The 13,959-nt window shown below is 46.9% G+C and overlaps 1 protein-coding gene across 1 annotated transcript in view; it reads right to left on the reverse strand.

The window, feature by feature from the left end:
- Window positions 1-13,959, reverse strand: part of HECTD4 (HECT domain E3 ubiquitin protein ligase 4) — a 2,691,195-nt gene that overhangs the window by 1,469,460 nt on the left and 1,207,776 nt on the right. Inside the window, exon 44 of the mRNA XM_086943079.1 lies at window positions 3,446-3,457. Coding sequence (XP_086799205.1) covers window positions 3,446-3,457 — 12 coding nt within the window. The remainder of the gene's footprint in view (window positions 1-3,445; window positions 3,458-13,959) is intronic.

Below are 13,959 nucleotides of genomic sequence, written 5' to 3' on the forward strand. Positions count from 1 at the left end.
ATGGGCCGAAGTCGAGTCCGAGCGCTACCTCGATCGATACCTCGATCTCGAACGCCGAGTTCGCGTCCTCAAACTTTTCTTCTCTTTTCTCCCTTTAAGTTTCGCCACAAGAAGCTTGGTTTCTCTCTCTCAGAGGGCCTTGGAAGTCATTTTCCTACAAGACTGGCAGTCCTCGACATCGTGGTCGGAGCTTAAACACCATATACAGCACTCGTGTGGATCTGTAATGGACATAGTCTTTCCACACTCGCCACCAGCCTTAAACCCGGTCTTCTTCGAAGACATGTCGCGTGAAAAGACAAGAAGCACAATTAACACAATGTAACAAAGTTACACCAATTGCTACGGATGACCCCTAGAAAACCGTTAGCGTCGACGATGCGGAAAAAAGGGAACTGATGTCATCACGCCGGCGTGGGCCTATTATGGTGTCGGTGACGTTAGCGGAGTCGCGCGCGATGCCGTGCCTCTATGACGTCGCCCACGTCGGCGCGAAGCTACGAAAGAATTTCCGAATGTTGCTGATGCAAGGGGGATATTCACAAGATGAGGAATCCACTGGCAGATGTATCTATCAGAAAAAAAATTCTCACAATCCCATGTAAACCTCAAAATGTGACACTAGACGCACATTTTCTTTGCATTGCTGTGCCATAATCTTCTGGTCTCAGAAAAACCACAAATCTCCTAACACCCAGCATTCCCCCAGGTCTCCCGATACCAAAGGTACCTCACTTGTGTGGGTAGGCCGAGTACCCGCGAGAGGCAAGGGCCCAAAACGTATTGTGGAGACATCAAAATTACCTATCACAAAACAACCTGGTTGTGCAAGGAGTGGGGGGGGGGGGGGGGGACACCTGGGTTTTTGGCCCCAGCCTCGGTGGCCATCTAGGGAAACCTACCATACTCAGACATTTCTGAAAACTAGATACCTGGAGTTCAGGGAGGTATGGTTGCATGGACCCCCCCCCCCCCCTCCCCCCCAACATTTTCCTACCCAAAATCCCCTGCAAACTTTAAATTTAGCTGGAAATAAACACATCTTCTCAGATTTAAGTGTGGAAAAGTTGTGGGATCACCGGGCTGACACAAATTTCCTACCACCCAGCGTTCCCCCAAGTCTCCCGATAAAAACAGTACCTCATTCGTGTGGGTGGGCCAAGCATCCACGACAGGCAAGGGCCCAAAAACTATTGTGGAGACATCAAAATTACCTATCACAAAACAACCTCCTTTTGCAAGGGGGCACCTGCGTTTTTAGTCCAGGGCTCAGCGGCATTCTAGGGAACCTACCAAACCAACACATTTCTGAAAACTAGACACTCGTGGGAGTCCAGGGATGTGTGGTTTGTGTGAATCCCCCAATGTTTTCCTACCCAGAATCCCCTGCAAACCTCAAATTTAGCTGAAAAAAAAATATCACATTTTCATACATTTCAGCTAATATGACAAGCTGACTTTAGTGCTGTGAAGAAGACAGTAGTCTTAGTTAAAAGACAGAGGAGCCAATATGATTAGGTTCAAAGGGTACAAAGTATACATTTCAAACACCAAGGTTGGGAAAGAACATGAGTGTCAAACCTTTAATAACCTGCATTACAGCTTCGAACGAGGGTGGATGATTTGGCACATGTGGAAAGGCTGAAAGGGCAGATAAATAATCGGTTACAGTGCACATTGCAAGGTCTTGTTGAGCTAAACAAGAAGAGAGCTTTGATGGTATGGGGTGAGTTTCCCGGGCACCACACCAGGTTACAAACTTGTTTTAGCACCCAGAATAGGTGGATCTTGAGGAAGGGCATCTGGAAGCAAGGATGACTGCCCCTACCTCAGATGGAAAGTCAAACGCAGTCAATTTTCGCTACTCAATCTCCACGCAAGGAGGTTAAGTAGTAGAGGTACGGCTGGAGGACCCTGCCCTGTTACTGAGACAGGCGGTCATCCTGAAGTGGTAGCATGATCAGAGTACATATGCTGATACACTCGTAAGGTGACAGGATGTGGCGTAACGGTCAGAACTGCCGACTTTGGAACTGGGGAACCAGGTCAGAGTTTTGGAGATGGCTCACAATCCCGTGATTCTGGGCAAATCACTTAAGCTCCATATGCCTATAAAAATGAATGTGTCCTTGTGTAATGTAATTGGTGCTCATGTAAAGTGCTCCAATACCTTTAGTTTAATTTTGTGCTATAGAAAACTGCAAAAAAATAAAATACTCCTGAGTTTTGAGCACTACAGCCTCATGCCGAATCTGGGGTAATAAGGATAACTTGAGACCGGTCGTTCTAGCTCTTATGAACTCAGGGCAGGAGGGGTAGCAACGGGAAGGCATGTAAAATTGACTTTTTCCTTTCCAGCCTGAATGCCTTTGACCCTGCACATTCTCACAGGTAGTGAATAGGGCTCTTCCGACTAAACAAATACGCCCTGCACCACCTCAGGATGCAGATACCTTTCATGATCTGCCTGGCAACGTCTACTCAATGGCTTTGAGGGACCCTGCAAACTAATTAGAAAGATATTCTTCCACTCAAACCATCTCCAGAAATACCAAGACTATTGATAAATCCCCCAGGACCCCCTCCGCTCTGCTTGACACCACACAGTAGTGGTATTGTTTGAGAGGCAGAAGGGAAGCCTCCAGGGCCAAACATAAGGCCCAGGGCTTTATTAAGCTGATGTGGAGCTGGCTCTCCGCCTAGAAGACTTCCAAACCCAGTAGTGATGCCTCTGTCATCAATGTACACTCTGGGTGGGGAAGGGAGAATGGTTTGCTTCAGGACAAATTGTGATCGGCCAGCCACTACTACAGATCCTTCGAGAACTAGACGGGGTCATAATTAAGGCCTTGATGCTAAGCCTACTAGAATTTTCAGGTTTCACTGCAGGGCCCGAAAGTGCCAACTGGTGCAATTGACAACAAGGATACACCAGGCTAATATGCCACGAAGCCTTAAAGTAACCCCCACTTGGATGCATAATCCAGAATTGAGGCGTAAAAATCTGAATCAGTGTTCAAATGTCCAGGACTCAATGTAGTAGAATAAAAGCTTTGACCCTCACTGTATTCAGAATAGCCCTGATGAATAGAAGTCTCTGTGAAGGAAGCAGGTTGGACTTTGTCTCGTTTATGGTGAAACCCAACGATGCAAAGAGCTCTGCATTGATCTGGAGGTGGGCTATTACTGACTACAGTGAGCCAGCTTACTGCAGTCATTTCATGAAGTACAGAGAACTCCCGACCTCTGAAGTTGGCCTACCGACCAGAGCCATTACTTTTGTGAACAACCGAGAGGCCGAGGTGAGGCCAAAGGGGAGCACAGCAAATTGTAAGAGCTCCTGTACCACCTTGACCCACAGGTAATGCCTGTGGAACTGCAAGGTGGGTGTATGAAAACATGCTTCCTGCAAGTCCAAGGACACCCTCCAGTCTCCCAAGTCCACAGCAGACAGAATCTGAGCACCAGTGTGAGTCTTTCACAGAAAGCCAATTAGGATCAAAAGTCTGCGATATTCGTGAGGCCACCATCATTTTTGGGATAAGAAAGTAGCAGAAATAACAACCCTGTGCTTCCCTCCATGCCCAGTACCCATTATATGGTACCCTTGGAGAGAAAGACGTGTGCCTACTGCAGCAAAATAGACAGGTAGGTGCTCCTCCAAAATTATTTCTGGTTTGGAAGCAATGTGGGTTTCAGGAGGAAGTGAAAGGTAGGGAATAGCCCCTTTAGATAATCTTTTAGTTCCATCTGTCAGACGTTGTGGATCATCAACCTGGAAGAAATACTGAATTCTGTCTCCCACTAGTGAAGTATGAGATGTTTAGGATAAACTAAAGCGGCTTGGCCACTGTGGCAGGAAATGAGGAGTTGGAGGGCTGGTCTGTGCAATGTGAGCAGGTGCTGCAATCGTTACAACAGGTTTATAGATGAAATGCTTGAATTAATCTTAGCCTCTGGCAATCACTCAGGCCGCACTCGGGTCCATCGTTTTTCACCCACTATGCAACCTCAGTTTGGAACCCGACATATGCAAATCAATCTTGACCTTGCTCCAATAGGAACAGTCTAACCCGAAATGCCAGGCCAGCTGACGTTTTCCGAAGCCGGGACCTTATCACAGGTGCGGCACTTTTCCTTCGTTATTTGGCTCTGGTCCCTACTTGACCCTTAGCTGCTACGCTACGTTAGCGTGAAACATACTTTGGACTACTTAAACTGTTGACTACTTATACCTGGCTGCCGCTTTTATACGAGAAATCTTGTTTAAGACGTCATGGTCCTTTCGTATTTATTTGCTACGTTTCCTAACTTGGGGCTATAAATCGATTCTACCGCACCGACTGGGACTATTTGAGTTCATCTCAACTAGGGCTGACATTTCCCTAGCTAAGGAGTGTAGGAAGGTGGATATCGGACTATGGTTGCCCCCAACTTTTTCCCTGGTGTTTTGCTGGTTTTTCAACTTAGTTGACCTGGGGCCCTGCTATTCAGGACCCCAGGCCCACTGCTCTCTCTATAAAATGGATTCCATGTACCCTAGGTACATATCTAATTGGATACTGAGTCACCTTATCAGCCCCTGTGCAGTGTACCCTAGGTACCCAGGGCATAGGTGCACCCAGGGCCTACCAGGGGCTGCAGCATGTATTATGCCACCCCTGGCTGGCCATCTAAACAGACACAACTGGCTGCACGACAGCTGGGGCAAGGTGGTGTAATCACCCATTGTTTTAGATATAGTATCCCTATATCTAACCCTAAAATGGACACATATATTCCTATCAGTCACTCCTATGGCAGGCCTTATCAATCCTGAAGGCAGAGTGCTTGGAATTATGTGAGATGGTGCTCTGGCATGAGCTGAGCCCGTTTGCAGCTTGCGGAACCAAGTCCCAATAGCTGTTCCATGATAACACTATACCATATACTCTTAAGTGCATTATGAACCTCCCGGTCAAATGCTAACTTTGGTATAGCATTATCAAAACATGTCGAGTAAGGTGTCATACGAATTGGAATACTACCCCCTCGCCAATTCTGGCGACGGGGGTAGCATTCCACCCTTCTAGAGGGGCACGACATGTATGTAACTGTGAACCCCGGTTAAAGTTAACTCGAGCCTCAGCATCACAAAATGGATGCTGCCACCACAGACACAAGTCTGACCTCCTGCTGCTGGGAGTCCTTCCAGCGAGGGAGGCTCGGACAAAGGGTTTCCTGCCTTGGGAGGTGCTAGCACCACCCTAGACAGGATTTTGTGTATTAGGTAGGACAGGGCTGTAAGGAATGAGACATGCCTGGGGCACACAAGGTGTCCCTGTGCATACACCGGTCAGAACCAATTCCTGGGGCATTCCAGCCCCAGAGCTGGCGCAAGACCGGACAAAGGAAAGGGGGTGTAACCACCCCCCTTCCTGGTCCCACCCAGAGGAGGGACCTAGTCGTAGTACAGCCCCCTTTAGCTGAATAAAGGTAGGAGCTGGTCCCATTCCCAGTTAGATTAATCTTGACCCCTCTGACCTCTACCCACATCCACAGCACAGCTGGGGCCCGTGGGTGCGACGAGCAACGTGGAGACGGCCATCTTTAGAAACCTGCACAGCGCTTCCAGCACGACCGCCGAGGGATCCTCGAGTGAGTGCATTGGGGTTTGAGAAGCCCCACACCGACGCAGCTCCTGCACCGAAGACCAGCCCCCCAGCATCCACGAGATCTGCGTGGGGCCCTTTTGCCTGGTTGCTGCTCTTCCTGTTGTCTGGTCACTTGCCGGCTGGCCTGTGACCTCTGAGACTACGACCCGAAGATTTCACCACTGCTGGTCTGGTCCCCCAGACTGGCCCTTGCTTCCTTGTAAAGGAGAAGCACCCCGGACCCTCCTGGTCCGCACCAGACGCCATCTTTGTTCCACCGCGTGGCTTGCATTAGCCAAGGCCTGTTGTCCAGATCGACGATCCGACACCGCCAACAGCAGCAGACTACGTGGGACAGCTCGTGCCTCCAGCCTGGTCGTGAAGAACAGCTCCTGGTCCGCGCAGCTACAGAGAGAAGCGACCCTTCCTCCACCTGAACGCGGCGACAGCATCTGGTTCCCTCCTGGTTCCAGCACCGTCACTGGCTAGTGACCGAGACTCTGTCCCCTTCCCTTTCAGGACATCTTCTTCCTAGTTCCATCCTTGGAACCACCGGACTCCTCCATCTGGCTGCCTGCCAGCAACTCCTTATTTCAGGCATCACCCGGATCAACGCAGCAAACCCAACGCAACTTCAGCCCTATGCACCCGCAGCCTGTGGGTTAGGTAACTAAAGCTTCTAGGTTCTGAAGTCTGTGTACACTATCCTAGTGTCCAGGTCCACTGGTGTTTTCCCTCCATCCAGCCGGGTTCGTCCGGAATCCGTAACTTTGTAAACTGTAGCATCCATAGACGTTGGTACGCATCCCGCGTGAGAGTTTCCACTCTGCACGTGAGTCCCGTGGGCCTCCTGCTCCTTACTTACCTAGTTTGTAGCGTAGTCCCAGCGATCCTCCAGCCTCTGGATCTCCTTACAGTACTTTCTTTCCTCGCATTCCATTGTTTTGAGTATATGGTTTGTCGTGCCCCTAAGGCGCACTTGTAAATATTGTGCGAACTCGTATTTCCTTTTTAGTATTGTCATGTGCTTAGCCCTCTGACCTCATAAAGAGTTAAGAGGTGTATGTTAGTTAATAAATATCCGTTTATTTTCATAACAACCTGTCTGGTGTCCTTTCACTTGGTATTCAAGGGGTTATATGTGGTAAAACAGCTGGCTTCACATGCCATTCAGAGTTTAGCCTAAAGACTGCTTTTGTCCACTCTACTAGGATAGCTGGTCTATAAGGTTGACTTACAACCAATCACCATAAGGGTTGTTTGGACTGATACAAGGTGACCACTAGAACTAGTAAACATCATATATCAGGCCAACTTCTCACAAGGAGACCACACTTGGTCAAACAAAATACGTCGTCAACCCCGGTTCGCATATTGTGCTGATTTACGAGTGCCGCCCCTTGAGAATACTAGCTTGCCCTGACGAAGTTCCTAAAGGCAACAAATGGGAACGAAACGCGTTGGTTGTGCCTTTGCTTCATGAATACTTTTGAATAAAGAAGAGGACATTTACAAATTACTTTCTCTATTGACTTTATTTGAGTGCACCTTCCATTTTTGTTTCTTTGTACTGTGGTAAATTGTACATACTAAGGCAGCGGATGTTGGAAGCGATTGCACCACCTAACTTCAAGAACTTTAAGATCCGTTGTGCTTGACCTTGTCTGCTGCTTTTGGTCTTTTGGTTACACTATGCAACCTCAGTTTGGAACCAGACATATGCAAATCAATCTTGACCTTGCACCAATAGGAACAGTCCAACCCGAAATGCCAGGCAAGCTGCTCCCCGAACCAGAAAACAAGCAACCCAAGATTAGTGTTGCTTTATTGGGGGCACTTCTGTTGGGTACAGATTGGTTCCAGTGGCACAATGAGCACAAGACCCATGTCTGTGCATCCCCAATACACTTAGGGTAGCAACTGCAATAACAACAAGCTGATGGATGGAATGCTAGAAATAATGTCAGCCACTGGCAATCACTCGGGTAGCACTCCAATCCATTGTTTTTTTTTGCCCACCTAGCCACCTCAATTTGGACTGAGCCATATGCACATCAGTCTTGACCCTGATCCAACAGGAACAGTCCAGCCCAAACTGCCAGGCCAGAATCTCCACGAATCAAAACACAAGAAAGCCAAGACCGGTTTAGCAGAGATTGGGCATCTTTGGTCGAGTATAGCTTGTTTCCAGTGCCACAGTGATCACGGAGTCCACGTCTGGGCATGCCTGCTCACTTAGGACAGCAACTGCAACAACAAGGTGATGAATTATATGCTTGAATTAATCTCAACCACTGACAATAATTCAGGCAACACCCCAGTACAATATTTTTAGCCCACCATGTGTTCTTGTGGACCCAGCCATATGGAAGTCCATTTTGGCCCTGCTCCAATAATAAAAATCCGGCCCAAACTTTCAGGGCCAAAATAAGTGGGTTGTCTGCTGCATCACTGGCTGGGACATTCGCTGTTGCCTATAGGCTAACCCCCCTGGAGTAGCTACTAAATTTGCATAACTGATGAGGGAATTGTTTTGCAGGGGTCAAAAAGCTTCAAGGAATGTGCTGTGGGCCTACTATCCTTACATCTTTCCCCTGCAGTCGTGTCTTTCATGTTCATAAGTGATGCTTGCACATCTCCTAAAAATTCAGTAGAACTCATCAAGGCATGTCTGTGGAACATGGTACTGGCGCAAACTGCTCTGCCAATGCTTTCAAGGTGTCTAAATCCATGCAGGTGATACATTTCACTGCTTTATGTCCAAGTGGATCATCAGAGATAAGAAGGCCTGGGCCTGTATAGCTGCCAAAGAGATAGACTGCAGTTATTAAAACATTTGATTTCCAAAAGCAGTATTTCTTTGGCATTCTCTATCTGGAGGATGTGTCATAAATCAGTTAGGAATATCCTTACTGGCCGAAGTCTGCACAATTAAACTTTCTGAAGAAGGGAACTTGGTGAGGAAATCTGGATCACTGGGTGCAAGTCTAAGTTATCTGGCTACTTGTCAACTAAGGAAGGACAAGAACATTGTTTCAACTACACAGACAGAAAGGCATCCATAAGGGCATCCCTGAATGGCTGCAAGGACTCCCATGTCGCAGGCCCAGGTTGGAGAATCTTGTTACAACATTTATCTTAGTCCCAATGAAGGGCAGATGCAAATCTAGTACCTCATCTGCCTTCCGAACCACCACGGTGAATGAGGCACTTTCCTATGTTGTTGGCCCATGTAGCGAGCTAAGCCACATTTCAGGAAAGATTTCAAGCCCACTGGTGATTTGTAAGTCACTGTAAAAAGCATAATCAATATAAGGAGGGGGAAGCAACCCATCTACCTCGCCATCTATATCATCATCCGTATACTGGGGTGTTCCCCGTTTTGGAATTAGAGTCAGAGTTAAACAGAGAATGGGGAGTCTGCTGATAATTGAGTGGTGGTAGAGGCACCACTCTGGTTAAAGTCAGGCTGCATAACAGCCAGTTGTGCGTTTGTGATCTTGTATCGCAACATCAGTCGAGCTCGGGTCAATGTTGGTTCAGACGTCCTACATAGGTGCCTGCCCTGGGCTGCCCATTGGCATTGGTGGAGTTAGTATCGGAGTGGATCTCTAGGTCAGTGTGGAAGTCTGTACTGGAGGTAGGGTGAGACAGCTTCAGGGACAGACTTGCTGGAGATAACCAGACTGGAGTCCTATGTGGTCTGTGATGTCCAAAGGTGCATCAGTTTGAGCCAGAAACATGCTAAACATTTACAGCAGGGCCTCCTGCAGAACCTCAATTTGCTTGCCCAGACTGGCAAATTGGAGTGGGACCTGTGTGTAGAATACATCTTCTTCTTATGCTTAGCTATGTACAGCTTCACCTACTGGTCTTGACCCTCCACTCCCCCCACCCCCTAATGCATTAGGGTGTTTTTGTCACGTGACTTAGTCATGCCCAGAGCCCAGGAACCAAAGGCACACTTTCTGTAAGTCAGTCATCAACATTTGCTTCTTGCAGTCGCAGCACTATTGAATCCTTTAGTCTTTGGTGAGGATATCATTCCATGTGAAAAGTTTTTCGGAGTTACAAACTTAGGAGCGGAGCTCTAGATTTACATCATAAGGAATGGAAAGAAAGGAATGGAAAGAAAGTAACAGACAGCTTGCAGGAGTGCCACTTCTATGCAACTCCGCTCCTTCACTTCTGGTGTGGTATTGAGTCAGAGCAGTGCCGCATAATGCCACCACTAGCATTAAGGTGCACTGTTGAAAAATTCTCTGAATCCAGTTAGGTACCTCAGGAATATTTTAATCTGCGGTTAAAAGCGTCATTAAAGCCCAGAAATTTATGAAACTGTCTAGTCCCAGGCTGAGGACTGAAGATAAACGGAACAGGCAATGGCCCTCCTTGCCTTGAATCTGTCCAAGGACAAGTTGCCTTATCCCCAAACAGAACAGGCATATCCATAAGGCTCATCTGCACATCTCTGGAGAACTACCAGGGTGAAAGCCAGACATGCCTCCTCAGGACTCGGGAGGAATCAAAGGCCCTGGTCACAGAATCGACCATGTCCAGGCCTGCCCTGAATATCTGACACTAGGTACCTTTCCATCCAGTACCACTTCATAAAAGTGGCTATTAGCTTTTCCAGAAGACTGGGAACCACAATATTTGACATCTCCCATATGGCGAGCAGAAGCAGGTTGTGTTCACTGATGTGAGGGTCAAACTGTTATTCGATAAAACTTTCTTTCCAACAGCCTCAAATCTTTTCGACTACTGTCCGATGGTGCCATTAAGACTCACCTGGACTCTGCTTCAAAGAGGAAAAAACCTGCATCACCAAAGTCTGTGGTGAGGGGGGAGTTGAAGAGAAGGGCAGGTCTCCTGGGATGGGGTCTGTATAACGTGACAATATGCAGATTCACTGATAGGCTTGAGGTGGGTTTATCCCATGCCTCTTTGATGGGCTCAAGTAGGGCAAAAAAGTTTCTGATGCCGCCAATGTTGGATGCAAGGCCACAGTCAGTATATTTAACCTGGCTTCCACAGCAGGCAGGAGACATTTTAAGATCTCTGCTGCCTTCCTTAGCACTGCATACGAAGATATCACTTCTGGAAGTGCAGGATCTGTGGGACAGCCTGTCTCTGTCCCAGGAGATGTATCCATTTTACTTGTATTCTGAAGAGTGAAGCACTTCACCATGTTGGAGGAGGGCAGGGACAGCAAATTACCAACTTACAGCTGTCATTGACATCATGTATGACCGGGTCAGCATCTGTGTAGGGTCTGAGTCTTGCTCAAGGAGCTCATGCATAGTTTGCCAAAAGTGATGGCATGATACCTGCTCAGGCTAGAAAAAAGTCTCTGTGCCTGGACTCTTCTGTAAATCTCAGGGTCTCTCTTCTGGACCTGGAGAATATCTTTAGTCCTGAGAAAATTCTGAGAAGCCCGTGCCAGTGACAGAATCGCTGGCAAAGGGACTGGAGCTGGGATAGATCCAGCTGGCACAGGAGGTATTCCCTGATGGGGAACCTTTGAGGTCGAATGGCTCTGAAGGTGACCTGCCAGCAAAAATCCAAACTGAAACCATGTATCCCAAAAATGCACCAGAGGGGACCTCAGTCTCACTGAACAGTGCCATCATGGCATTGAGGAAGTGAGCTGACTTGGCGTTGGTTTGGATCCAAGCACCTGTAACTCCAGGTAAGCCAGTATTGGCATCAGTGCCATGAATGGGAGTGGTGGAGATGGTCAGGCATGGGATCTGTGGAAGGTGCTGGAGCAGATGGCACTGCCGGAACAGGCTCCTCAGGCAGAGTGATGTATGTGACCAGAGGTGGTGGAATGAGTCAAGGCAACCAGATCTCGACTTTTATTGACAATGTGGAGAGTCATCAGAGTGCTTCCTCCTCTTCTTGTGCTTTCTTCTCTTTGGGTGATTTAGACAAGGAGTAAAACCACAACTTCAAGGGAGATCTCAATCGGCATCCAGCATGATGACACTTATGCTGATGCAGGCCTTAGAAAGGTCGACCATATGTCTTTTTATGACTTTGGTGTGCAGGAGGCCATAACTGTTGCAGCACCCTTAGTAGCAGTTCAACCCCAAGCACCAAATATTTCATGTGCGACATTTGTCCATTGAAAGTGCAGCATGGTTTAAAGTCTGACAACTTTGGCAGCGACATTGTTGTTTGTGACAAAAAGCTAAAAGAAACACACTGGAAACATGGGAAAGACATCATGCAGAAGAGCTCTGGATCTGCCTCAAAGCGCAATGGAAAAAGGGAACTGAGGTCAGTGCTATACAGGTGATGTCATGCTTGCCCTGCTTTAGGTGCAGAGATGGAGGCAGCAGCCCCTAACAGTGAAAAAGGTTTCCAGATACAGCATGGCAGCTGAGATTACTCATCAACTGAAGAATCATCAGGTAGAAGAATCCATCAGAAATTCTACCTTTGCGACTTTAGTGAGGATCCTATGATGCAGAACTTGAAGCTGAATTCTGTGATTTTGTTTCTCAGATGATGTAAAACAAGACTTCTTGACAGGCAAAAAATATAAACTGTTCGCTGAAGAAAGTAGCATATTAAATGACATATGGCAGCTATGCAACCTATCAGAATTCATCATAAACAACAGGAATCCATCGGCTTCCTTGGGAATATGTGTAAACAAAGAGCTCCGATTCCTTATGAAAACAAAACATACATTGAGTGATAAATAGAGGCTAAAGCAAGAACTCAATTGAGTTCTCCCTCACTGGACACGCGGTGCACAAATCTGAAGACAGCCTGTGGGGACAAGCTTTGGGCCCATCCACTCATCCACTGGTAGACTGAAAAGGCTTTAATTAAGTGGACAGGTTACTGAATGGAAGTCCAAAACTATGAATACTCCATAAAGGGTGCGGGAGTTAGAAGGAGGAGCCTCAGATGTGAATTGGGGGGCGAAAAAGCAGTCCCAACCAGTTTGCCATTTTTTTTTCTCTTAAAGATAAAAGGCCAAGAACACAAGGCTATAGCCTCTTGAAAGAGTAGGATAGAGTAATACAAACCATAAACCACCATGGGGTTCAAAGACGGATGCATTGTATAGACAGCTTAGTTTCGGGCACATGGCTTGATATATTCACATACACAACACCATCATTGCATTATGCTTCTTATGACAAGCCTTTGGTTAGTTTCACAGAATTGATATAGGGATGGGAATTGGTGTTAAGCTCAAGGACTCCTTGGTACTATGTCTCAGAATCAAAGCAAGAATCAAGTCATGTCACTGATTCTAATTCAGTTACATTAAGCTACTGAGCTGCACAGGAGGAAGCTTTATGTTATATTTCGCCAGCACCTCAATCCACGCCCAAATAATGCTGGAAGAGGAAGCTTCAGTTTAGGACAATGTGCCACCTTGGAAACATCTCTGGTTCAGTGGAAGCCATTGCAACCTGCATGTTGAAAAGTGGACAGACTACCCAGTTAAATCAAGTTCCTCACACAGGAGACTATCTTGTGACAAAGTCCTGGAAGTCCCAGAAGAGCAAAGTCAAATAAGTTCACTGGCCTTTATAGGCATTTATTCAAAGGGAATAACTGCAAGAACAAAGGCTCATTTGTTATACAGAGTACAAAGATAGGGTCTGTGAGTCAGCTTAGAAAAACTGAATGTTTCAGTCCCAGCATTCTCTGAAACCAGCGACTTGCAGCGCATTTGAGATCCAGGCTACTATAAAGCAGCTTGTAGAAAAGGAAGTATTAACTGAAACAAAAGTGGAATTACAAGCTGAAGGAAAGGATCAGGGTGATACATTGCCATGTTATGCAAAAACTCATCCCGTTTCCTCACCTACAGAAAAGGGGCAAAGGCATGGACCCTTAGTGCAAGTTGTGAGGCCAGGGCCTATCGGTGCTTGGACTTGGCAGGGCTGTGTGTGTCCAATCTTGAAATCAATATCTAATTTTATGCTGGTCCAAAAATGAGCTTGCTTTATTGGTTAGTCTACATCCTGTGCCTCACAATCTTGGGGGACTGGGGCTGGTCATAGGAGTACAAATGCCATTTATAAAAACACACATAAATGTAAATCCCTAAAATGCAGGCTAAACAAAAAATATATGAACATGAACAGAAATCATAGGTTTGTAATGTTCGCAACCCCTGGAGAAAAAATGAGCAGATTTATTTGGAACACAGGCAATCTTAGCATATGGCTGTAATCACAGCTCTGAGGCGCTGCACACTCATTAATCTGAAGACAAATTATTGTCTTTGCTTGAAGATAGCTTCTAGGAATAAACATGCAGTGGGAATAGCATAGAAGAGCAGAAACAAGTA

This window comes from Lissotriton vulgaris, chromosome 11 (genome assembly GCF_964263255.1).
Source record: "Lissotriton vulgaris chromosome 11, aLisVul1.2, whole genome shotgun sequence".
In the NCBI taxonomy this organism is placed as follows: Eukaryota; Metazoa; Chordata; class Amphibia; order Caudata; family Salamandridae; genus Lissotriton; species Lissotriton vulgaris.